The sequence below is a fragment of the Spinacia oleracea genome, chromosome 6, assembly GCF_020520425.1.
Source record: "Spinacia oleracea cultivar Varoflay chromosome 6, BTI_SOV_V1, whole genome shotgun sequence".
NCBI classification, from domain to species: Eukaryota; Viridiplantae; Streptophyta; class Magnoliopsida; order Caryophyllales; family Amaranthaceae; genus Spinacia; species Spinacia oleracea.
Genome location: NC_079492.1, coordinates 114585645 through 114613642, shown reverse-complemented (window position 1 = coordinate 114613642; position 27998 = coordinate 114585645). Strand labels below are relative to the sequence as shown.

The 27998-nt window shown below is 36.5% G+C and overlaps 2 protein-coding genes across 2 annotated transcripts; both read right to left on the bottom strand.

The window, feature by feature from the left end:
- Position 1: 1 nt before the first annotated feature.
- On the bottom strand, positions 2-4428 carry LOC110778026 (cinnamoyl-CoA reductase 2). Its single transcript, XM_021982585.2, has 6 exons — positions 4081-4428; positions 3801-3973; positions 3521-3706; positions 801-963; positions 436-622; positions 2-327 (listed from the first exon to the last, which is right to left on the bottom strand). The coding sequence occupies exons 1-6, from the start codon at positions 4202-4204 to the stop codon at positions 186-188; spliced, it is 975 nt and encodes a 324-aa protein (XP_021838277.1). The 5' UTR covers positions 4205-4428; the 3' UTR covers positions 2-185.
- Positions 4429-15798: 11370 nt separating this feature from the next.
- On the bottom strand, positions 15799-20539 carry LOC130463717 (cinnamoyl-CoA reductase CAD2). The gene is made up of 6 exons (XM_056832943.1): positions 20352-20539; positions 20089-20261; positions 19803-19988; positions 18834-18996; positions 16458-16644; positions 15799-16176 (listed from the first exon to the last, which is right to left on the bottom strand). Exons 1-6 carry the CDS (start codon positions 20473-20475, stop codon positions 16032-16034), a joined length of 978 nt encoding a protein of 325 aa, XP_056688921.1. The 5' UTR covers positions 20476-20539; the 3' UTR covers positions 15799-16031.
- Between the last annotated feature and the right edge of the window lie 7459 nt (positions 20540-27998).

The following is a 27998-nucleotide window of genomic DNA, read 5'->3' as shown; positions in this document are numbered from 1 at the left end:
GTGCTATTAAAATAGTCATTTATTGCTCTTAGAGTTGAAGTGATCTCAAAGTTGCTAGTACAAGCTTATAAGGTTGCTAGAACAACTAAAATACAACATTATTCGCAGTCTACTAACACTGCACTAGTAAGTGCAGGGTTTATAAAGACACATAGCTTCTGATCTTAGAGCTTGAACAAGGAAGGTTATAAAAGACCTTTGCTCTTTAAGCTTTCAACAGACTCTTTGATTATTTGCTCTATTGGTATGAACTGCAGACCTAAATCCATCAACTTCTTTGCTGCATCCTTGGCTCTCAACAGCCCTGGCTGTGTATCTCTTGGCAACCTGTACAGCCCAAACTTTAAGAAACTTCTAGGTACTAATAATAGCTAACCTCCAGATAGTTGTGGTTCAACAGACAAATTGAAAAGATGCAATTAACAAGTAAGTTACCTTGGTACGTTATACTCCGGTAATAGTTGTGCAACTTTGGCAGCAAAGTCGCCGTAATGTGATACAGCTTCCACACACAAGTGTCTTCCAGTAGCAGACTTATCTTCATATACTAAAATGTGTGCCAGAGCTACATCCTTAACATGGACAGATCCCATATAGAAATCTTCATAAGTTTCAGTGCAGCCTACAATTTTTGAAAAACTATCAACTGGTATCCTAAATCATGTCAAGACTCGAGATAAATATTCCTCGATTAATAGGGATTGGCAAGTTGGCCATATATATGAAGAAGAAATTACAAGATATCAAGTACCTAAATCACATGTCAGACATGGTAAGCATCTAGGTATCTTTATTCTTACCCTGAATAAGGCGAAGTAACATAATCATGCTTGCATTTAGCGTGGGTGGAATAGCTGGCCCCAACACAAGGCCAGGATTTACCACTACCAGCTCCAAACCATTCTCTTTAGCTAACTCCCAAGCTGTTTTTTCAGCCAGTGTCTTGGAAAGTGGATGCCACAACTACAACAACAAGTACATGTTTGTTAACCCAACAAACATCAAGAATCAATAAAGATATATTCTTTTGGAGTCAAAATAAATATACATACAAATACTAAGAGAAATTACAACTGAAACAGAATAACCAGATGACCGGAGTAGAAGAAGAATCACCGTTAACAGCCTAGATTATAAAATACTAGGTTAGGCCCGTCAAACTAAACCAACGTATCAACGTCAACACTAACAAGATCGAGTATAAACGTGCTATTTTAAAATTAATCTTATACCAAGTACAAAATATGTGACTTTTTCTTTTTCTTTTTAGTTTCCTATACAAAATATGTGACATTTTCTTTTTCTTTTTCTTTTTGATTTCCTATACAAAATATACCTATTTTTCAAAAACGAAATCAACCTGTTACAAATTAAGTCCCCCTTTAGTTCACCTTATTTATCCTAATCTGCTCTGATCTGAACTTATTTTTTCTGATCTGAAAAATGATCTGATCTGATTTTTTAAAATTTAAATTTAAATAAAAATATACAACTATTAATATTAAATGACTTTGAAGTAAAATATTGTTACTAAAATTACACATTTATCTATTTGACTTTGCTCATTATTTAACTATTCATTATATTTTCTCTATATTTAATTAAAGTTACACTTTGACCGGCACCTACCTTTAGAAAAGTGAGTTGAATTTATTAAAATAATTAAGATGAAAGTGGCATGATGGGTGAATTATATATTATAATAAAAAGATGGTGTGAGTAAGTGGGGGACCACAAAAAGGAGAGGATATTAATATAATGGAAAGTGGAGACCATGGCATGCCAAAAAGGAAAGTGTGTCTTTATTCAATAAAATACGGTTGATTATACAAAGTGTATCTTTTAATTAAAGATGGAAGGAATATTAAATAGACTTGGACATAATCTAGATAGACCAGTTATGATCTGGACATATCAATTCTAATCTAGACATATGAATTCTGATCTAGACATTAGCTAAAAATATCGGTTCTGGTCTGGACATATTCTACACATATCGGTTATGATCTGGACATATGGGTCTGATCTAAAAGTGATTGTTTCTAATCTGGACAGTCAGTTTTGATCATAATATATGGTTCTGATGTGGACATTATCTGGACATATGAGTTATGATCTAGGCACATGAGTTCTAATCTAGACATGATCTGGATACATGTGTTCATGTATCTAATCTGGATATGATCTGTACATATCGATTTCTTTTTTGGACATATTCTAGACAGATCAGTTCTAATCTTAACATGATTGGTTATGATCTGGGACTTGATCTGGATAGGTCAATTATCATTTAGACATATGAGTTATGGCCTGGACACGATCTGAACATATCGGTTATAAACTGAAAATGATTTGGACATATCAGTTTTAAATTGGACATGATCTAAACAGACCGGTTCTGATCTGGACATGGTCGATTCTGAGCTGGACATGACTTTGACATATCAATTTTGATTTGGGCATATGGGTTCTTACCTGGACGTGATATGGACATGATTGAATAGATCGATTCTGATATGATTTCGACAGATCGATTTTGATTTGGACATAAGGGTACTGATTTGGACAAATTGATTTTGATCTGGACATGATCTGGAGACCTGGACAGATCAGTTATAATATGGATAGGTCGCCTCTGATTTGGACATGACCTAGACAGACCGGTTCTGATCTGGACAAGATCTAGACAAATCGGTTTTGATCTTAATATATGAGTTCTGATTTGGCCATCTGGAAAAATCGATTAGACATATCGGTTCTAATCTGGACATGACATAGATAGATCAGTTATGATCTGGACATACTACTACTGATCAGGTTTTGATCTAGATAGACCGGTACGTTCTGATCTGGACATGATTTGGACCGGGCCTAAGATATTGAAGATTTCCTACCTTTTTTTAATTATGATAATGTTGTATTTATGTTAGAAAGTACTTCCTCCGATTTTTAATATTTGCAACGTTTGAGATTTTTACACTATTCACATATTTTATTTTGACAATTGTTGGTGATTTATACGTACGGTAAAACATAGTAATGTGGGATCTTGTTAGATTCGTCTTAATGTGTATTTTCAAAATATTAACTTTTTATATTATTTTGCTTAAAAAAAAATTAAATATAATAATGATCAAAGTTGTACATTAGCATGCGTAAAAGTGATTAATGTTGCAAGTAAAAATGAACGGATGAAGTATATGATTTTCAACTTTAATGAGTGACCCATAATACTTGTCAATTGTCATACAATAATAAGTAGCAAGTTGCAACATTTATCACTTTATTTTGTACAAATTATCATGCATTTTTATCCCTACATTATAATATAATTCTATGCCTTTCTATACAATTATTTTTGTTTTGTTTCATGTTCCAATTACAATTACAATTTCATCTCACTCTAAATACATCATCGTCCATTGTTTAAATTTTTTGTTATTATTCTATATTACATACCCAACATAACCAAAATTAAAATTAAGATACCTTAGCAAGATATAAAAAGTAGAAGTATTACCTCGTTTTTCTTGCAATACTCGACGTCAGTCCAACAATCCTCAGCCTTGACAACATCAGCAGGCCAATTAGGACTAGGCATAATTGCAGATGTTGAGGAAGTCACCACCACGCGCTTCACTCCGGCTTCTTTTGCAGCTCTCATTACATTATTCATCCCTTTTATCGCTGGATTAAGCATCTGCCTCTGTTTATCACTCGATTTTTGCAATTCCATGAGCTTTCAATTGATTATCAACAAAATCAATAACAAAAAGTAAAAATAAAAATAAAAATAAAACCTCAGGGTCTTGAACTTGATCGACAAAGCAAGGGAAAGCGAGGTGGAAAACGCCATAGGTGGTGGATACCGCGGCAAAAATGGAATCGTAATCAAGAAGATCGATTTGGAACAATCGGAGGCGAGTAGTTGCGCCTTCTAAGGCTTCTAGATGTTTCGTTTCCTTCTCATCGTCTGTAACGTAACAACAATTGGAATGTTAGTATTAATTGAACAAATTAAGAGTTCACAAAATGCATGCATGCAGCAGGAAAGGAGAGGAGAGAGAAGATGGATCGAACTGAGGTCTTTGACGGTGGCGTGTACGGTGTAGTTGCGAGAGAGGAGGAGAGAGACTAAGCAAGAACCAATGTAGCCGCTGCCGCCGGTGACACACACCACTTTCTCGTCGTTTGTTATCGACATTTTCGCCGGAAAATGTTTGGTGGGAAATGTGATTGTTTTGAACTCTTTTTATTTTTGTTAATGTGTGAAGAAGTAATATGCAGGGTCCGTTCGCAGTCGTAGCATTGAAGATGATGTTTTTGCATGTAGAGCGTGAGGAACATGAAACTCGAAGAAGTCTCAACCAATAGCTACGCGATTTTTTTTTTTTTACGGAAAATACACGAGTCAAAAGACTTTATGCGACCTTTTGGGTAACTGAGTTCTCAACGATTTTTAGAGGTCTGATTAGTCAAAAGTGTTAGACAAATGTGAAAGAAGGAAAGAGGATTTACATAAAACCTTTAATTTTCAAAACTACTCTCTTTGTTTCTTGTTAATCTTTCTATTTTGAATATGTGTATTTATTCATTTGTCTGGCATCAAAAAGATTTTCTCTCTCTAGAAAGTACTCCCAACGACTTTTCCCAAAGTTCTTCTTCACCCGTTTTTGTCAAATCCTCTCCTTTGGGAGCAGGATTCTTTGATCCAACATGGTCCTCCCCCAGATCAAGCCTCTTTTCAGGAGCAAGCCTCATTACAAGGAAGACCTACTGATACAATGATGGTGGACGAAAATGTTCAGGTTGTAAATATAGGAAAAAGCGTAGGCGAGGACCAAATTGGGAAAAAGGTTCAAACATTTCGTCAAGCGGTTGAATCTTTCTCTCAATGGTTTGATGAAGCTAGGAAAATTGTCATCACATCCATGGAATGGAATGATGAGGAACCTATTGTCCAAGATGATGGTAAATCAGTTCACTTCTCTAAGGATACGCTTATACGGCTGCGAAATCCTTGGAATCTCACACTAATGGGAAAGTGTTTAGGATTGAGTGTTAGACCCTCGTTCATGACACAGAGAGCTAGAGTTATGTGGAGACCAAAAGGTTCGTTAGAAACAATCGATCTTGGTCATAATATCTATCTATTTCGCTTCTCTCTTCAAGATGATTACGAAAGAGCTTTGTTTGGAGGACCATGGTTCATTCTTGATCACTACCTAATGTTGGCAAAATGGCAACCCAATTTCAGACCTTCGCTGAATCCTTTTGAAAAAATGATTGTTTGGATTCGTTTCCCAGAACTTCCGGTGGAATACTATGATAAAGAAGCGCTGTTTGAACTAGCAAGAATGGCCGGCACACCAGTTAGGGTGGACTATGCGACGGACCACCTCACAAGAGCACGATATGCACGTGTCTGCGTCGAAATTGATCTTCTCCAGCCACTTGTGACATGTGTATGGGTGGGTGGCAGTAAACAAATCATCCAATATGAAAACCTAAAGGCATTATGTTTTACATGTGGCATGGTTGAGCATGAAAAGGTGGATTGCAAAAGTCAACCACCAAAGACAAGTGGCAATGCAGTTGAAACACAAGTGTCACCCCATGCAAGTGACGAACATCAGATTCAAGACAAAGAAAACACTCCAAGAATAGAAAAAATAATCCCCCAAGGTATGTCTTCCCCCTTGAATTATATTACTAATGATGTAGGTGACATAGGTTTAGCTAACGCTGGAAAAAACACGGGTTCCCCTGTCCAGGTTCGTAATAACTCTTCAGAAATCCCTATTTTAGTAAATAATAATATCAATGCTGATGGGCTGGGCCCATGGACTCTGGTAACCAAAAAAAGAAATACCAAAGACAAAACTACTCAATCCAAAGGAAAGTCAACTAGGTTCAATGCAACTTCGGGTATAAACAACAGCAACATAAATTCTTATAAAAAGGACAACACTAAACACCATTCAAGTTCATCAAATCCTACTAGGCCAATGGGGGATGCGAATAAAAACCAACATAGTGTTATTAATGCAGAATCACTCCAGAGAAATAATACCCCAACTACTATTCATAAGTCCCGAAAAAATAATAATCATGCGGAAATTTTTTTGGAAGAACAAACAAGCAATGTTGATTCAGCTACCCCCTCTTCATCGCACCACGTGTCCTTACAAATAAGCCCATTGGTATCAGCACTAGCTGCTGCCGCAATTCCAACCAATGAGAGCCATGAGCTTCCTTTAAATACAACCTTCTCTACTACCCATTCAGTTCACTCCCAAACTTCCCCTTCTCCTCTCTCGCCTTCTCTCTCCTCTCCCTCCTATGGAGAACAAGAGAAAACCAGTGCCATCCCCATCACCATCGACCCAGCCGAAACCACCAATGTCGTCCAACCAACGATCGGAGAACATGCAAACAAACTCACCGGTGATTTATCGCCGGCGTCTAAACCCAGCTGCGAGACCTTACCACAGAATCTCTCCTCCAAGGATGGCGATGGAGACTCGTTCCTCTCCTGCGCCGCCGACAGCCCTGAACCTGTTTCCCACAGAAACGGTGGAACCTCTGGGAGTCAGGCGATTCTCATCCCCGGGTTCTCCAACGGAACTCAAGGGAGCACTCCTTCTTTTGGACTCGCTTCGACGAAGGGAGGAGGAAGCCCGCAATTGCCCTCCAGCTCGACGTGCTATGATAGATCAGCGGGTGGCTCAAACACCAATAATTATCCCAAAAGAAGTTCCAACCTTTCACTTGCTCTTAGAAAGCCACGGAATAGACATGGGTCGTCCAGATCGCCTTATAGCCATGTTCATCACGAGAAGCCAAGTGGTGGGAATGCAGGTCCAAGCACGGTACAGTCAAATACCGATGAGGCCGAAGGAGGTTCACTCTCTGGTAACACCAATCAGGATGGAGGACATTGGACCGATGGGAGTCATGGAATTTTGGAGGGACTGGGAGGAATATTACATGCCGCCATTTCCAAACCCTAATTCAACTCCCCAGGTTAATCTGGCTCGTCTTTTACCTTGTTTAAACATGAAAATTATCTTATGGAATGTGCGTGGTGCCTCTGAGGATGAATTTTTACCTTATGCTAAAACTATGATTTCTAATCAACACCCCTCTGCTTTTATTTTTCTGGAAACAAAGGCCGATGACTTACGTGCAGGCCAAGTTAAATGTCAACTAGGTTTTGATGAGTTTAGAGCTGTTCCCTCTAATTCGAAACGAGGAGGACTCTGGTTATTTTGGAAAAATGATATTGACCTAGTTAACTATGCAACTGGGGATTACTTTTTTCATGCTCTGTTTCACTTTAAGAATGTGAAAAAAGAAGCCCTGATTACTGGAATCCATGCTCCTAGTTCTCCAGCTAAGCGTCATGAAGTTTGGAAGACCTTACAGTCTGACCTTCCTCCATCGTCCACTTCTTGGATGATGTTGGGAGACTTAAATGAAGTTACCTCCCAATCTGAGAAAAGTGGGGGTCGTGCTTTTAGACCCTTACAGTGTAGAGATTTCAATAGCTTTAGGGATGAGGCCGGTTTAGTTGATCTGGGCTTTTCTGGAAATCCCTATACTTGGGAAAACATGCGAGAGGGTGCTGCATGCATTAAGGAAAGACTGGATAGGGCTTTGGCTAACCCTACTTGGCTTCACAATTACCCACAAACTCAGGTATTGCATCTTCCTAGAATTCATTCGGATCACTCTCCTATTGTTGTTTCTATTTTTAACACTTATGCTGCAGGTAATTATCCTTTTCGTTGTAAAGAGGTTTGGCTCGAACACCCAGGTTTTAAACCTTTTTTTGTTTCCAATTGGGATCCCCCTAATCAAGATTATTTAAATGGTAGAAACAGTTTTCTTAATAATATAAAATGTTGGAATCACAATTGTTTTGGAAATCTTGCCAAAGCCAAAAAAAGGCTTTTGGCAAGAATTGATGGCATTCAAATCTCTCTGGCTAATCACTACTCTAGTTATTTAGTTAATTTGGAACAAGATCTTCAAAAACAACTAAATGACATTTTCAAAAAGGAGAGAATTATCTGGGCCCAAAAAGCAGGAATAAACTGGCGTAAATTCGGTGATTACAACACTAAGTATTTCCATCTGATTGCAAAAATCAAAAAGTCCAAAGGAAAAATCCTGACCTTAAAGTGCTTACTTACTAATAACTGGATTACTGACGCCAATCAATTAAAGGTTATGGCTTCCCCTCATTTTCAAAATCTTTTCACTACTACGCATCTCATTAGTACGGGAGCGGTTTCTTTCCATCCTATAGCTCACTTAGATATTAGTTCGATTTCTCAAATGAACATGACTCCCTCTAAGGATGAAATAAAGGCTAGCCTCCGTAATATGGATTCCATGAAATGTCCTGGTCCTGATGGAATTCAAACTATATTCTATAAACGTTTCTGGAACGAGTTGGTGACATGATTACTGAGTTCATCACCAACTGTTTTAAAACCAGAAAGGTGCCTCAGGATGTTAATAAGTCTTATATTGCTTTAGTACCCAAAACTAACTCTCCTGCTTATATTTCTGACTTTCGTCCCATTGGTCTTTGCAATACTATGTATAAGATCATTACAAAAACTTTGGTTAATAGAATTACCCCTTTTCTAGGTTCCTTGATAAGTCCCCTCCAATCTAGTTTTGTTCCTAATAGAGGAATAGAAGAGAATATTATCATTGTTAAAGAGGTGGCTCATTTTTTCAACAAATCCAAGAAAGATAAGAAGATTATGGCCCTCAAGATAGATATCAGTAAAGCCTATGACAGCCTGGAATGGGACTTCATTCGAGAAACTCTTCTGGGTTTTAGGTTCCCTCCTGACATTGTTGGTCTAATTATGGACTGTGTTTCAAACCCTATTATTTCAGTGCTTTGGAATGGCGAAATCACTAATGAATTTAGACCTTCCAGAGGCATTCGTCAAGGAGACCCTCTTTCTTCATATCTCTTTGTTTTGTGTCTAGAAAGGCTTTCTATAGTGATTAACGACCAAGTTCAAACTAATCGCTGGAAGCCTCTTCGTCTCTCAAAAAGTATCTCTTTATCTCATATTTTTTACGCTGATGATGTGTTCCTTTTTGGAACTGCAAGTCATGAGAATTTAGACGTTGTAATGGATGTTCTATCAAAATTTGGTGATGCTTCTGGCCTTAGAATCAGCTTAAACAAATCAACTCTCATTTTCCCTCCTAAAATGAATCACACCTTAAGGAGTGATCTAGCCACTAAGTACAATCTTAATTCTTCTTCTTCCTTTGGTAAATATCTTGGAGTCCATATAAGTTCAAACAGATTAAAGTTAAGCAACTATTCTGATCTATTACAGAAAACCACGGATAGGATTAGAGGCTGGCAAGCTAAGTTACTTAATATGGCTGGTAGATGCACTATGATTAAGTCGGTTATAAATTCTTATCCTGTTTATGCTATGCAAACCTCTATCCTTCCCTCAAGTGTTTTGGATTTAATAGAAAAAAGTTGCAAAAGATTTTTGTGGAATAAGGTTGACAGGTCCAGATATGTCCCTAGAACTGGTTGGCATAATATAGTTAAACCAATGCAAGCAGGAGGTTTGGGAATTAGGAACTTGAGGAATTGGAATATGGCGTTCATGGCAAAATTAGGCTGGACTATGCTTACACAACCTGATAAATTATGGGTTAAGATTATGAGTGATAGATACTTAAAGAAAACTAACTTCCTGGATGCAAATGTTAAGCCATATCATTCTCCGATGTGGAGGGACATTCTAAAAGGGCAAAGTCTCTTACAAAAAGGAATCATTATTGGAATAGGGGATGGGAAATCAACTTCTTTATGGTACCATCATTGGGTAGGTACGGAACCAATTTATAAGGTTCTAGACAGGGACGTTCCAGAGTGTAAAGCTCATTGGTTTGTGAGTCATATTATTAAGAATGGGAAATGGAATTTAGAGGATATAGATCACTTGCTCCCTGTGGAATTGAAAAAGCAGATTCTAGCCACCCCCCTCTCTCAATCCTCTTCCATTGAGGATTTTATTAGATGGACCCCCACTAAAGAAGGGACCTTTACTATCAAATCAGCCTACAATCTGCTTCTTGATCCCACTGAGTCAGTTGGCACAACTCATAATAACAAGACCATCACTTCTTTTAACTGGAAAAATCTTTGGAAAATGAAAATCCCTTTCAAATACAAAATGCTAATGTGGAACGTTATTAATGAAATTCTGCCATGTGCCCAGAAGCTGAATTCTGTTATTCCCCAAATTGCTCCCACTTGTACTAGATGCCATGCCAATAGTGAAACTCACCTTCACATTTTTAGAGATTGTCACTCTTCTTCAATTCTTTGGAATTTTATTTTCAAAAGATTGGGGATCCCTGATGATTTTAATTTCTCCAGATTCCAAAACTCAACTTGGATACATTGGATTCAATATAATTTTAGCATGAGTCAATCATGGAGGAATGTCTTTACAATTGCGTGTTGGCACATTTGGAAGCACAGAAACACGGCTGTTTTTGAACAAAAAATGAAGAGTGCTTTTTCCCTTTATTCAGCCTTTTTTGTTGACTATAAATTAACTTCTTTTATCTTACAGGGAAAAGGTAAGGAGAAGGTTGATGATTCAGTGGTTAAGTCTCTCACCTGGTTACCTCCAGCTCCTGGATTTCTGAAGTTAAATACTGATGGTGCTTGGAAAGGGATTGATAAAGCTGGTGGGGGTGGTGTGCTGAGAAAAGAAAATGGCGATTGGTTCCTAGGTTACTCAAGCAAATACAATGCTAAAACCCCTCTAGCTGCTGAACTGTTGGCTTTAAGGGAAGGACTCTCGGTGGCAAAAACCTTCGACATTGACAAACTTGAAGTGGAGACAGATGCTGATTCGTTGATCTTTATGCTGGATACTTCAACTGTAAATCCTTACCCTCACCATGAACTGGTTGCAGTTATTGAAGAAGTGCGTGGGATGCTGAAAGGAAATTGGGAACTTGAGTTTCGACACATCCCCCGTTTCAAGAACTTAGTGGCGCATGGTTTGGCTGCTATTGCGATGGACATGGCTATGGGTCATAAATCTCATTTTGATCCACCTTCAGCAGTCATGGGTGACTATGAGAATGACAAAGCTTCGGTGGTGACAGTAAGGGGTATGATTCGTGAAGGTAATGATAACTAGTAGTTTAAGTTTAGATCTTATGGGCTGGGATATTTCTAAATCTGATCTTCAAGAGATCCTCTTTAATTTAGGTACTAACTTTTGTAAGTATGGTAGAATGAGCTCAAATGTTGAGGAACTTTGTTGGTTTTTGGTGGGCCAAGTTCCGTCCTACTTCAGCTGTAGCTATTAGCAGAAGTAGTATTTTATTTTCACTATGTAAGAACAATCTGGTTTTATAAGTTATTATAATCGCCGTAGTTTGTTTTAAAAAAAGAATATGTGTATTTATTGATGTATGTCTTTGACTATTAATTTTTTTTAATATTACATTAGTAAATATTTTTAAAAATGTGATATTCTTAAAACATTCAAACGAAATAAAAATATTTCATATGACTATTTTTATCCTTATTTCATATGACTATTTTTATCCTTATTTCATATGACTATTTTTATCCTTATTTCATATGACTATTTTTGAGAATAAATTAATACGAAGTAGGTTTTTTCAAATTCTAAATAGTTACAAGATTCTAAACAAACAGATCATTAAGAAATGGAAGTAGGAGCATCTTTTTCTTCCAATTAAAAGATTGAAAATGTAATTAAACTTGTAAATACCGAATACATTTTTGCCCATAATTATTATCCTTGCCTAAACATACTCCAATTCTCAATCTCGCAAACAAGCTCGGTCAAATCTCGTTTACTATGTAATGAACGAGCTTGACCAAAACCGTAAGCTCAATAAGTAAACAAGTCAAGCTCGAACATCACGTTCAACTCGTTAATGTTCACGAGCATCGTTTATAACTCGTTCAAACTCGAAAATATAATTTTATTATGGAATAAAATATAAGTTTTTAAAAGAAAATATGATCATTAAATGTCAACAAATATATAAAAAAGAAGTGAATCAATCATGCAGTAAGATATAGCATAAAATATTTCATTCATATATTTGTTAAGTTTCTCCTTGATTATATAACTTTGCGTCAATTTAACGATTTCATTGATAGATTGAATCTCAATTCTCATGGTCAGAACTTTTAGCTTTCCTTGTTTCCCAAATCATTCATTTGTTGTTGCTTCCCTTAAGATTTTAATGACTAGTATAAAATGCCTTTACAAAGTTATTAACCTCCGTCAAGCAGAACTAAGGAATAAAATCAAAAGCATGCTCTATAAAAATAAAAATATCAAGTTAGATTTTTCAGGCCCGTTTATCAAGCTCAAATAAAGCTCGATTAGCTCGAACTCGACCTCGAGCTAAACGAGCGAGCTCGAGCCGAACTCGAGAAAGTCATATCCTTAACGAACAAAGCTCGAACAAAAAATTGCAAATCTCGGTCAAGCTAAAGCTAAGCTCGAACAGTCAAAGTCCTTATCAAGCTTATTTCGAACAAGGTAAAACTCGACTCGTTTTTTGTTTTGGGGAAATAGAGAGCGGGCATAATGACCTGAAATACAACCAAGTGCTAGTACCTCAAATATATAAAATGGCGACAATTACTTTCAAATATCCTAACTTCGATAAAATGCTTCAAAAAGAGGCCAATTATGTGTTTTTAGTGGGTGAGTTTGACATAGAGTATTAGGTGAATATAATATATTAACATATCAAATTAGTCTATTAATTAATTAAGAATGATTTTGCAATGGCTACAATAATAATGGAAGCCATTATAATCATTAAATATAAACCGTTGATATTGAGCATTAAATCAAGACCATTCATTTAATTGACTATAATAAAAAATTAAAAACTAAACATCAAAAATTAGTTTTAAATTAAATTGAAAGAAAAATAGGAATGTCAATTAATAATCAGTTACGAGTTAATTAAATTATACATTTCCTAGCTCCTTCAACCTACTATACAAAAGGAAAAACAAAACTTCTTCAACCTTTCCCGACCCAATATTTTGTTTGATTTTAATATTACGATTTTCTTCGTGTTTGCTCTTATCGTTTTATTTTTGAAGTTTCAAGAAACTCAAGTGGAAGGACGATGATGATATTATTATACGGAGTAATTGTTATTGTTGTCATTAATGGGATGATGTTAAAGGTCAATTAGTAGCAGTGTTGACTTTTACTACGTACATATTAATCAATTCAGTTGTGGAGGAAAATTGTGTAACTAACTTTCAAAACAGAATATGCATTATGTTACAAGTAGTTAGTTGCAAAGGTAAGCAATTCTGCAATTTCAGTCAGTTTTATCATCAAGGAATTGAATCTTGGATTTCTTGGAAATCTTTTCTTCCAGACTCGATTCTCTCTTCTTAAGGGTGTTGTAATCTGCAACTCTGGCTCCAACAATTATAAAGAAGGCAACAACTGTGGAGGAATTGAATAACTAAGGATGCAAGAAGAAAAGTGGGAAGAATAATAGATTCAGAACAAGCTTCTACAAGAATCTATGAATAAAATGATGCAGACCTTTATTGAAATGAATTAAAGGCTGAAGGCAGCAAAGGATAAGAGGAGTTCATCAACTTCTTCTAGCTCTTCATCTTCTTCAAAATCTTCTGAAAATGAGCATGGATTTAGAATCCAAGGGAATAATCTTAAACTCGTCTTTCCCAAATTTAATGGTATGAACCCTAGAATATGGATTAAAAGTGTGACAAATATTTCATTTTATGTAAAACTCCTGATGATCAGAAAGTAGATTTGGCATGCTTGAACATGATAGAAAAAGTTGAAATTGGATGTCTAGCTATTTGGCAGTTAGAAGGAATGTTGATTGGTTATAATTCATAGTAGACTTGTCTGCTAGGTTCAAGGATGAACTAGGAGTTAATGTGGTTTAGAATTTTAATAAATTGCAACAAACTGGTTCGATTGAGGAATATTATTGATGATTTTGGGAACATGAGATCCTTAATGCAACAACATAACCATATTATGCCTGATTCCTATTTTCTAGATACTTTTTATCATTGTAGATGCCGTATGGCTTATTATTAATGGATATTGTTCTTCCCCGTCAAAAAAAATAGATAGTTTTATTGGGGGTCTAAAACTAACAATTAAACCAGATGTAAGGGCTTTCGAGCCAACATGTGTAGCTGAGGCAGTGGAGCATGCTAGGCTTCAAGAAGAATCCCTAAGTTCTAACCAAGTTAAATTCTACAAAAGTACCTTCTCAAATTAATCCATAAACAAACTTGCATTTGTGAATTCTAAACCCCCGGTTTTGCCTACCCCATCAAATACAGATACAAAAAGACCCTTTAAGTATATTCCTACAGATGTAAGGCAAGAGAAGATTGTAAAAGGCCTATGTTACTACTGTGACAAACCTTATGATAGGAATCATAAGTGTAATTTTAGAGAATCACAATTGTTCACTGTTGAGATTGCAGGGACTAGTCTGGTGGATGATTTCCAAGATTGCATTCCCAAAGTGAATGATTACAAGGAATTGAAATACAAGGTTGTTTAAGTGATTTCAGAAGATAGGGAACCTTGTATTTCAGTTTATACTTTTACAGGGAACCAGAGTTTTCATACAATGAGGGTGAAAGGATTAGTGAATAGCATTCCCAAAGTGAATGATTACAAGGTGTAATATCACAAATTGATAAGAATGCTACTTTGTTAACATAATTATAAATTACTAATGAAAGCTTTATTAATAATATATTTTGTTTAGCATCACCGATGGGAATATTTCTTGAATGTTTCTTGCTCGGTGTGTGTATAACTCATTTGTCAAGCCAGAATATGTTATTATAGTTGGGTGTAAAATGTTTTTTGTTTGACTTGTAGGTTATTTGTGGTTAAATGTGACTACATATAAACTTGTATACTTCTTCCGTTTCTTAAACATTGCATAATGAGGAAATTTATTATATACTACATCGTACAAAATAACAAATACTCTCTCCGTTTCTTTTTGTATTTTTACGTTTTTCTTTTTGGTATCTCAAAATGTTATTTACATTTCCTTTTATATTATCACATAAATGATTTAATATTCTATCAAAATTTGCGTCCAAAGATTATTTTAACCAATTAAATTCATTGGGTCATTTTGTCTTTCACACTTTTTGATTGGGATATTAAATTTTTCTCATTTTCCCAATATTAGAATTTGATAAAAGTGAAAACATTATAAATATACATAATTTGCCTTATTTAAATAAAAAAAGGTAGAGGAATCTCAATGCACATTAATTAGTCGTTAATAAACGTGTAAAAAGACAAACGTAAAGAACAAAAAGAAATGGAGAGAATATCATACGTCCTGCGTTCAACTTGTGGTCTGTGAGGAAGAGGTGGCTGCATGTACTGATGTACATACAATAAGATGCACACTGTCATAGCATCTACAAATTGGTGGCCATTTGGGTGTTCACAAAAACCCGAGGCAACCCGCTTTGGTAGTATAAGCAATGTATGTAGGATTGGTATAATCTAGTAAGTTCCAAATTTGTTCTAGAAAGAGTAAGGGGCTAGAGAACTTTCATACTACCATTCTGCACAGGATAGAATTAAAAAATACATTCTTCATGCTTGCCATCAAAAAAACACAGATGACAAAGCAGAGAACAAAGCGTAAAGACATGTTAGACATGAGAACTACTTGATGAAACTGAATCTTTGCAGCTTACAATAGTCATAAACTCATAAATTGCTTAGAGTTGAACTCAAATGTCATGGCGTAGTACAGTTATGGTTCAAGTTTAGGTTGCTAGAATACTAATACAACATCGTCTGCAGTTTACACACACTTAGCTAGTAACTTCACGGTCTATGAAGACATAGCTTCTGAATTCTGATCTTAGGGCTTCAACAAGGAAGTCCACAAAATTATATTCAAGATAAAAATCCTTTGCTCTTTAAGCTCTCAACAGACTCCTTGATTATTTGGTCCATTGGTATGAACTGTAGACCTAAATCCATCAACTTCTTTGCTACGTCCTTGCCCCTCAACATTCCTGGCTGAGTATCTCTTGGCAACCTATACAAATGGAAGAGGGATTGACTATGATGCCCAAATTTGATTTTTGCTCAAGAAATAAGCGGGGTTCATGAGGTGCTGGATGCTAAAACGTAAACTTCATGATAGTTGTGGTAAAGATATGAACTTGTAAAATATAAGAGGGTCGCACTCCCACAATGCCATGACCTAGTTTGTTTTCTCTTTATTGGAACTAGTTTAACCAATTTGGTACCGTGCTTGCCAGACCAGTTGAAAAGATACAGTAAACAAGTTACTTCGGTGAGAGTATAGCAAATTACCTTGGCACATTATACTCTGGAAATAGTTCTGCGGCTTTGGCAGCCAAGTCACCATAATGTGATACAGCTTCCACGCACAAGTGTCTTCCAGTAGCAGACTTGTTTTCATAGACTAAAATGTGCGCCAGGGCTACATCCTTAACGTGGACAGATCCCATAAAGAAATCTTCATAAGTTTCAGTGCAGCCTGCAAATTTGGGAAAAACTATGAATACGTCTTGAATTGTAATGGATAAGTAACATGGCATGGACTTGAAATGCTAGTAGATCTGAGTTTTGCTCCTCATTACTTTCTTATAGTTTGTTTGAAAAAGACCATCAATGTGGACCAAAACTTCAGATCTTTTAATGCCTGTTTCATTGATGAGCAAACAAGGAAAAATGACAAAGTTCAACATTTGAAAGTTTTTACACTAGAAAGAGAAAGGCAGACGCAACGTCACCCTGATGGGAATCCTGCCAAAGCACAGTCCAATGACTTAAACATGTACCAGAAAAAATTAGGGCTATTGAATTTGATCATCATTTGGAGAAGGTTCCATGCATTGAAGAGGAAGGATTTTCCTTAGAGTTATTGAATATGCTACCATACCTCTTAAGTGCAAACCATTTGGTTTAGTTGAGATATTGTCTTTCGCAATCGAACTTCCCTATGACAGAGACTGACAAGGCTTGACCATGCCACACCAAGGTTTCGCCAGCAACTACAGGGCTAAGCTGTGTCATATGACATGACTGTGAAACCCGTACATCTTTTGTAGCTCTTCTTAGAATAATGTTAGCCTTTCAGTTTGTAACTAATGGTCTAGATTCAATATTAATCAGGGTACCTTAGCTTATGGGATGCCTCATATACGAAGTATTTGTTATGTCTTTATTACTTTGTTGCATTAATCATATGCTTGATATTGGATTATTGAAGTCGGTCTCTGATCATTTCTTAAAAACAACCTTTAAAATTTACATTTTAATTTTGAGCTCAATGGGAGAAGTACTTCTGAAATCACTTAAAAGTTAAAACCACACTTAAAAGTTAAAACCATTCAAGGGGACTAACATCGATCACAGACCAATTAGTTTCAACACATTCTTTTTCTTCTTAAGATTTTTTTTTTTTTTTTGTTAAGCTCTTAAAGAGGAATTAATTTAAACACGATTAACGAGCTCCTGTATAAAAATAAAAAGGTAAATGACAGCAGTACCAACCCAAGCTAAAATGTAAGAACATAAACACTTGAAAATTGAAATAACCAAAATTCAAGCTGTGTATGATTGGTAAACTTCTCTTAAACCTAGAGCAATCCTAACGACATCTGGCATGTAATTGCAAGTGTATCTATATCATCATACAAAAGATAAAGTGTGGCATAAATGCGGGGAAAATAAGCCATTTTTAAAACAATGCCACACCAAAAACCCTGTTGTCTATCATGAACCTCCGTACTAAAAAAGGAGATGGACGGTGGGACCTATTAGATGTCAGCAACTTCGTCCACACTTGTTCCAATTATCTTAATTAGAACGGTATGGAAGAGTAAGCCAGTACGTCTACTACTTCAAACCAAGTAAGAAACAAAGTATGACTTATTGACACACTTACTGATCCATTGTTTTGAAGGAACGAAAAAATTACCGAACAGTGACTATCAAATACTGAAATGTGAAGAAAAAGCTAGAAGGTAGCATGTGGCTAAACTAAATGTGACATCTAGAAAAATTCTAGCAATCACCCTGAAAAAGATGAAGAAGCAGTACAATGCTTGAATGCAAGGGTGAAAGAACAGGCCCCCTGAAAATCCCACACTTCCAGGGTTTACCAAGGCGGCAAGGCCACGTCCAAACCATTCTATTCAGCAAACTCCCACTTCATTTTTTCAGACAGTGGCTCGGAGGTGGATACAATAACTAGAACAAGGAGTTTATGTTAGAAAGGAAACTTTAGTCAATTGACCTTCTCTTTTTATAAACTTAGGGGTCCTAAATCTGTGAGGAGTAAATGAAGTACATATAACTGCAACGACTTGAATTGCAAACAGATTTAGAAGCTTTCTTCCTTATTATTGTTTCAAGGTTTGTTTTGCATAGGAACAATAAATACCCCGGCAACACAGGGTCTATCAATGTATATGCAACCTTAACTCTTCAGGATACAGAAAGGGTTTCAATACAAGATCCTCAACATCACATTCACACTCGGTATAACCAAATCAACCTAAATCATGACAATGACATGGTTTGTGAAGGTCAAGACTCGAGATAAACATTACTCGGTAGGGATTGACATTTACCAAATTGGTCATTACTGAAGAAAAAAAAAGGAAAATACCAAGGTTTTCAATTACATGTAAGATTTGGTAAGCATCTAGCTATCATTACCCTGAAGAAGGCGAAGTAGCATTAACATGCTTGCATTTAGCGTGGGTGGAATAACTGGCCCCATCACAGTGCCAGGATTTACCACGACCACGTCCAAACCATTCTCTTTAGCAAACTCCCAAGCAGCTTTTTCAGCCAATGTCTTGGAAAGCGGATACCACAACTAGAACAAGAAGTGCATGTTTATTAGCACAACACCATCAAGAACCAATAAAAATGTGATCTTTTGGAATCAAAGATAAAGATACATAAGAAACTAAGCGAAATTACAGCCTAAACAGAATAACTAGTTGACTTTAGTAGAAGAATCACCTCAACAGCCTAGATTCTAATAATGTTAACTGAAGGTAAAACTGAAATCTTAGCATCAAACCCACAATTTCCATGGAAGCATTGCTCAATGTTTCTACAATCTTACTCATTTCTAGAGTATTCACATGTAGCTACTTTAACACATACTTGGATAAAAATTGCATTGATTTACTCGTATGAATTAACATTTAACGACGCATTAACACCAACCAAATTACCTATAATCTTACAGCATTTTGCTCAAGATGAAAGTAGCTGAAACAACCTATATTCAAATCGAAGGGTGCATACTTTAAAAGATTATAGTAATCAAATGGTATGTAATGCGTAAAAGCAAAGTATTTCATAGTTCTTATGCACCAAGTGAAGTGAAAATCAATGCTGATTCACTAAACCGTTTCACATCCATACGCAAAAGTAACGGATAACATTAGTGTTAACACTCGAACTATCTTCAAATTCTAATTATAAACTTCAAACATCAAAGCAATGCTGGGCCCACATTGCCGGAAACGCACCATCAGAAAAATTCACAGTTGCAATAAAAAAGTATTAAACAATTAATATCAGAACAAACTATAACATTAACACACCACAAGAACACCAAATCATTAAAACTTGAACCAAATTCAAAAATGTTAAATCAAAGTTTTTTACCCCTTTTTTCTGGCAATACTCGACATCAGTCCAGCAATCCTCATTCTTAACAACATCAGCAGGCCAATTAGGACTAGGCGTAATCGCAGATATAGAAGAAGTCACCACCACACGCTTCACACCTGCCTCTTTCGCAGCTCTCAGTACATTATTCGTCCCTTTTATTGCTGGATCAAGCAATTGCCTCTGTTTATCACACAATTTTTGTAGTTCTATGAGTAATCAATCAATCAGAAACAACATATATATACGAAGTACGGAGTATAATAAAAGAGGGAAATAAAACCTCAGGGTCGTGAACTTGATCGACGATACAAGGGGAAGCGATGTGGAAAACGCCGGAGGTGGTGGCGACAGCGGCGGCAATGGAATCGTAATCAAGTAGATCAATTTGGAACAATCGGAGGCGAGTGTCTGCACCTTCTAGGGATTCTAGATGCTTCGTTTCCTTGTCATCTTCTGTGACAACAAACGAAATGTTAGGATTGATTGAAGAAATTGAATGTTAACGTGAAATGCAGTGGGGGAGAGGAGAGAGAAAAACGGAACTGAGGTCTTTGACGGTGGCGTGAACGGTGTAATTGCGGGAAAGGAGGAGAGAGACAAGATAAGAACCAATGTAGCCGCTTCCGCCGGTGACACACACCACTTTCTCGTCGTTGGAAGTCGACATATTCACCGTACAGAGTTTTGGGGGAAGTGGGGTTGTTTCGACCTTTGTCAGCTTCTTTTTCTTTTTTTGAATTGTTACTATTGTAGCCTTGTAGGGAGTAGCAGAGTAAGGCCCTGTTTAGTTCACCTTATTTTTCCTGATCTGATCTGATTTAAATTTATTTTTTCTGATTTGATCTGATATGAATTTATTTTTCTGATCTGATCTGGTTTGATCTGATCTGATTTGATTCTTCATAATTAAGTTTAAACAAAAACCTACATTTATTAATATTAAACGACTTACGTCTAAAATAAATGTTACACAAATTCATAATATTGTTATTATTTACTTGACTTTGCTCATGATTTAACTATTCCTTATATTAGATAGACCTATACATGATCTAGATAGATCGGTTATGATCTAGACATATAAGTTCTGATCTGGATATGATATGTACAGATCGGTTCTGATCTAGACATGATTTGTACAGATAAATTATGATCTGGACATGATAAGTTCTAATCTGGACATGATCTGTACAGATTAGTTCTGATCATGACATGATATGTACAGTTCAGTTATGATCTAGACATGATCTGTACAGATCAGTTCTGATCTGGACATGATCTGTACAGATCAGTTCTGATCTGGACATGATCTGTACAGAGCAGTTCTGATCTGGACATGATCTGTACAGATCAGTTCTGATCTGGACATGATATGTATAGTTCAGTTTTGATCTAGACATGATCTGTATAGAGTTTTGATCTGAACATGATCTGTACAAATCAGTTCTGATCTGGTCATGATCTGTACAGACTAGTTCTGATCTGGACATGATCTTTGCAGATCAATTCTGATCTGAACATAATCTTTACAGAGTCGATATCTAGACCAGTTATAATTTGGACATATCGATTCTGATATGTACATGATCTGTACAAATCAGTTTTGATCTAAACATATTGGTTCTGTAAGGATCGGTTCTGATGTAGACAAGATCTTTGCAGATTTGAACATGATCTGGACATGATCTCTATAGATCAGTTATGATATGGATATTATCTGATCCTATCAGTTCTATTCTGGATATATAATGGTTCTGATCTATAAAAATCAGTTCTGATATGGACATGACCTGATCATATCGTTTATGATCTGGACTTAATGGTTTTAATTTGGACATGATCAATTTGAATGTTTTGTTAATGTCTTTTATGCCTTTAATAATAGATTTTAATTGCACCGACAACAACATTATTTTTTTATTAAAGCAATAATAGTAATAAAATATTAAATATAATAACAATGATATAAACATATACCAATAATAATAATAATAATAATAATAATAATAATAATAATAATAATAATAATAATAATAATAATAATCTGGTCTGATCTGATCTGAACTTATTTTTTCTGATCTGAACTTATTTTTTTCTGATCTGATCTGATCTGATCTGGTTTGATCTGATCTTATTTGATTAGATCTGAAATAAGTAATAAGGTCCTGAAACAAGGTGAACTAAACAGGGCCTAAGACTATATCACTAGTAGAGTAGTAATGTAGTAGGAGCAATATGTTTCATTGCTTCATCACAATTTCACAATTCAATTCAAAAGTACGGAAGTAAGAATCGTCTGTAGGTTCATCGGCGATTGGAGCTGAAATTGGTAGGACGGACCGCGTGTTCGATCCCCTGTACTAACAATTGGAAAGATATTGGAACATATCCACTATGAACTCGCCCCGAATCCGGATTAACTCTAAGAGTAAACCCGGTAGTAACACCATAAAAAAACAATTCGATCCACAAATGTAACGAGCTGACGGGTGTCGGTCTATATGTAACACGTGATAATGTGACTAGTTGTTCATAACAAAACCCACAAAAAGACCTTACAAATGAGAAAAAAAATATTTGAATATACGCTTATGACGTCATCTTATGCTCTTCAACTATGGAGATTTGGTGCACGTTAAGGTCTAATATCTATCGTGCGCTTCTTCCCTGTAATGGGGAGAAACAGACTCAATTCATGGCTAGGAGTTCAGAAATACCCATTTCACTGTATTAAGGACACGACTATCATTTTCCTAGCTATTGTTGTACTAGGTAATAGGTGACTAATGATGACTGTTGTGATAAGATCAACCTAGGACTAAGAGCTGAGTTGTTATTCTCCTTTTATGTCCTTTATTTCCGTTATTTTGGCAGTAGTGTAATAATGAGAGTTTGTCTCATTCTATCTGACAGTTGTATAAGGGATGCACATTGTGTGTTGAAAAAAGACAATGAGAATGCTGCAAATTACTCTCTCTTACTCTTTCTTCTCTCTCTGCATTTAACCTAAACTTCCTTGCATCATCTTTTTATATCAGTCTTTATGAATCAGAGTCGTCAATGAAAAATCGAGGTTGATTGCATAATTTTTCTCAAAAATACAAACAACATTTCTCACAAAAAAATACAACAACAGTTTTTCTAATTTTTTGTTCTTCTGTGAACATATAAAAATACCATCTTTACTCCTGAAAATAGGTATTTCTGAAATCACTATACTCTTATTAACCTGGAAAAACCCATACTTTTATACCCAATTTGTTCAGTCTAGAAATTCAATACAAACATGGCAGTTGATACAACAAGCCCTCTTTACCTTCATCCTTCTGATGGATCTTATTCCATCACAGTAAACAAGCTAACTAGAGCTACAAACTATAGATCTTGGAGAAGATCTATGGAGATAGCTCTTACATCCAAGAGAAAACTTGGTTTTGTGCTAGGAACAATATTGAGAAGTGCATACTCTGAAGATGAAACCAAAACAGAACAATGGGATACCTACAACTCTATGGTAATCTCTTGGATTCATGCTTTCTTGTCTGATACTATTAAAAAGTATGTCTTATATATTAATACAGCAAGAGAAACATGGGTGCAATTGGAAAAACGGTTTGCTATGTCTAATGGTTCTAGGAAGTATAAGCTTAATAGGGATTTGTACAACCTTAAACAGAACAATACTCTTATTAATGTGTATTATACTACAATGAGAAGTATGTGGGAAGAATTAGATGTTATGAATGTGTTGCCTAATGTAACTGAAGCTAATGTTGAAATTAGGAGTTTTTTTAACACGATTATCACAAGAGGAAAATCGATTATTTCAGTTTCTTAGTGGCCTAGATGATTGCTTTGGTCCAAAGGAGCCAACTTCTTATGTTGACACCTCTGCCAACAGTTGAGTCAGCTTGCTCAATGTTGCAGCAAGAGGAAAGTCGGGGAGAGGTGTTACTCTCACCCAAATCAGATCATGATTTGAATGCTATGTATAGCAAAAGTACAAGCAACTAGGATAGAAACAACATGTTATGCTCAGCTTGTGGTATGAAAGGTCACACTCAGAGTAGATGTTGGACTGTGGTGGGTTATCCAAAATGGCACTCGAAACACAAACCTGTAGCTATGACATCTGCTAAACCTTCTGACCTGAAATGGAACATCAGTAGACCACCTTTCAACAACACACCGAGAATGGCTGCTGTAGCATAACCTTCCCAGTCAAATGGGAGTTCATCTCTCACTACTCAACAACTGTTTGAACAGTTTATGAAAACTTTGCCTGCATCTTCCTCACAAAGAGCTTTTGATACTGATGATGAAATATACCAGAGCTTCTCTGGCATGGTTACATGTTGTAATGCTGCAAGTGTGACAGATGAGTAGATTTTTGACTCATGAGCTTCTGATCACATGACATCATACATTCAGAATCTTTTAGAAGCAACTCTTGCTCCCCCAACCTTATAATCAACCTTCCTACAGGAGCTACTAATGTCATTTCTCATGTTGGATCTGTGCATCTTCATAACTCTTTAACTGTTTCTGAAGTCCTTTACGTGCCAAATTTCAGGCACAATCTATTTTCGGTTAACAAGCTTGTTAAGGATACCAAATGTGAAGTGGTTTTCCATGCTAACCATTGTCTCATCAGAAATTATGTGACTAGAAAAATCAAGGGAGTAGGAAAAGCCAAGAATGGGCTCTACTACTTGATTAACATACCATTTGAAAACATGGCTTCTATTTCCTTCCCAACTGCAACCAATCCTCTGTTTCCTATTCTCCTTTTGTCACTTGTCTTGCAGCGGACAACAACTCTAAAACCTCAAAATTTGTTCCCTTTGCCATTTGGCATCATCGAATGGGACATGCTTACCTAGGGAAAAACAAACTAAGCTCCCTTATTCTACAAGTGAATCTCATGCTTCTTCTCTTTTTGAGCTCATACATATGGACATTTGTTGACCATAAAGAGAATGCACCAGAGGCAAGTATAGGTATTTTCTTACAATTGTTGATGACTATTCAAGAAATACATGGATTTATTTGTTGCAATAAAAGTAAGAATCCTTGACAATGTTAGAGGCTTTCTACAACTATGCTCAGACTCATTTTGGTAGCAAAATAAAGTTCTTAAGGTCAGATAATGCCTTGGAATTTCACGATGGTTATTGTCAACAATTCTTTGTAAAAATGAGCATCATACATCAGAGTTCTTGTGTTGACATGCCACAACAAAATGCAAGAGTAGAAAGAAAACACAGACACATCTTTGAGATTGCAAGGGCTTTAAGATTCCAAGCTGGCTTGGCTTTGAAATATTGGGGTGAGTGTTCTATGAATGTTTTACACATTATTAACAGACTTCCCTCTCCTATCATAAACAATAAAACTACTTTTGAAATGCTATTTAAATCAGTTCCTGAATATATGCATTTGAAGGTTTTCGGTTGCCTTGCTTTTGCTACTAGTCCTGTCTTACACCATGATAAATTCAAACCTAGAGGAGTACCCTGTGTTTTCATAGGTTATCCTGCAACTCAAAAAGGGTATAGACTTCTCAACCTAACTGATATGACAATGTTTGTCTCACGAGATGTTGTGTTCTATGAAACAATATTCCCGTTTCAAATGTAGGGGAGTACAGTTAAATACATATAACATGTGCAGAACAATCCCCAAAGCCAGAAAACATGTATAAAGTACAGATTAAGCAAACTTACATTCGAAGCGTGATTTCCCGAGTTTATAATTCACGAACACGAACAAAGAACTCCAATCGTTGTTCCTCTATTTGGTTCACCGACACGTTCAGATCCATCTTGAGATTCGTAGCTTGGACAATTCTCAAGAGTGTTTTCTTTTTAGGAAGAACATTTTAATGTGGGGAGCAAAACTGAACGTACGTAATTTTCAGAATTAGGTTTTTTTTGGTTGGAAAAACTTAGTTGGGAGTGTGGAATATAACCTTAGGTTATATTGTGTAACCGGCCAAGGCACAAAGCCTTAACCGGCCACACTTGCCTACAATCACCGAAGCCACACACACGGCAGCCAAGCATCGTAGCAGTGGGCCACGGGCCTTGCTACTTTGCTTGCTGTGCTGCTGCCTAACTGCGCGCACAAGCTGTGCTGCGGGCTGGCTGCTTGCTGCACGCGAGCTTGCTGGCTCATTGCCTCGTTGGGCCTTGCGCGCATGCGCGCTTGGTATTATTTATCGTATCGTACGCGACGAATCACCGTCGTACGATACGATTATTCATTTCGCCCAGCTTACGAATATTCGCGATATGATATACGATTCTAATCCAGGGTTACATCGTATATTATGTTTTTCCGAACTAATTCCCGAAAAGCTATTAAATGAATTTTCGATTCATTTAATCCGGTGATCTGTTACATGCCATTGGTGTGACCTTATAGGTTCAGTCAAGAGTAAGCTGTGAGCCTAATATAGATTAGAACTTACTGATCAGAAGCATTTCTCCAGCTAGCTGTTCCGATCACTTGATCTCACTGAATTAATTGTTCGTAATTAACCTGAACCTTGGTATTAGACTTAATGCACCTTGGGTGAAGGACACATTTCCTTCAGTCTTCCACTTGTCATTCAGACAAGTGTGCATTCGCATTCCTTTGTCTCTTAGTGTTACTTGCTGAACATAGGGTAAGATCCAAGCCATCCTTATTAGGTCTAGAAGTGTTTCTCGGATTACTGATTTCAACTGTTAAACTTTTACAGAAGGTTAAGCCTTAACCATTCTGAGCACGACCATGCATTTTCACAAGTATCTAAATCTCCGAGAGGCCTTGTTACACAACAACACCATATCCTATCAAAGATATGAGGAAAATTAATTCTTGCAATCTATGAACTCTCACTTTGATTCATAGTACGCCCAATAACTGCTTTTTATAGCCACCTTTTACGGTGCGACGTTTTGCTAGCATTAGAGCGAACTAATTCTCAAATGAGCAATCATAATTACTCATGTTCTGAGGAATGGTTCTAATCACCATTAATGAGAACTGCTTATGACATGACTTTAATCTCTTAAAGTGTTCTCATGATCAATCCGATACAATATCCAATAAGTATTTATGCAAAAGATTCTGACATCCAGTCAATCTAGTTCAAGAAACCGAACTACAAATCTACTTGCAATCTAATCTTCATTAGTCATTGGTCGTCCACCTTTCAATGACCTGGATTAGGGATCCTCTGTGACTTCAATATTCAAGTTCACTTATGGGTGTTTCTTTGTCGAAGAATCCATCTTGACATCCCATTTGATTGTTTTAAATCACTTGGACTCATTTAATACTAAACCAAATTAAATGAATATGAAATAAAGAATTTCATAAATATGAAATGGTTAAACCAATTGTTTTAAACATGGATCTAGCATATCTTCTAAAACAAAACTTAGAAAATCAAATCCATTCTCCAATATGCTTGATTCCCATGGTTGCTAGCTACATGAGCGTTGTGCTTCACTTGTGGCAACGGTTTAGTCAATGGATCCGCGACATTGTCGTCAGTTCCAACCTTGCAAATCTCGATTTCTTTCCTTTCAACGATTTCTCGAAGTATGTGAAATCGTCGCAGTACATGCTTGGACTTCTGGTGGCTCCTAGGCTCCTTTGCCTGGGCAATGGCTCTGCTATTGTTGCAATACAAAGCCATTGGTCCTTTAATGAAGGGGACAACCACAAGTTCTTCGATGAACTTCCAAATCCAAACAGCTTCCTTTGCTGCTTTTGAGGCAGCAATGTACTCGACTTCAGTTGTAGAATTCGCAATAGTGCTTTGCTTAGCACTTTTCCAGCTTACTGGTCCGCCATTGAGGTAGAACACAAAACCAGACTGTGATCTGAAATCATCTCTGTCGGTTTGAAAGCTTGCGTCCGTATAGCCTTTAACAATCAACTCATTTGTACCACCATAGACCAGAAACTGATCCTTAGTCCTTTTCAGGTTAGGATATTCTTGGCAGCAGTCCAATGCGCCTCACCTGGTTCTGACTGGTACCTGCTCGTTGCACTGAGTGCGAACGAAACATCCGGCCTTGTACAAATCATAGCATACATGATGGATCCAATAGCCGAAGCGTATAGAATTCCACTCATCTTTCTATGCTCATCAGATGTCTTGGGACACTGAGTCTTGCTTAGATATGTGCCATG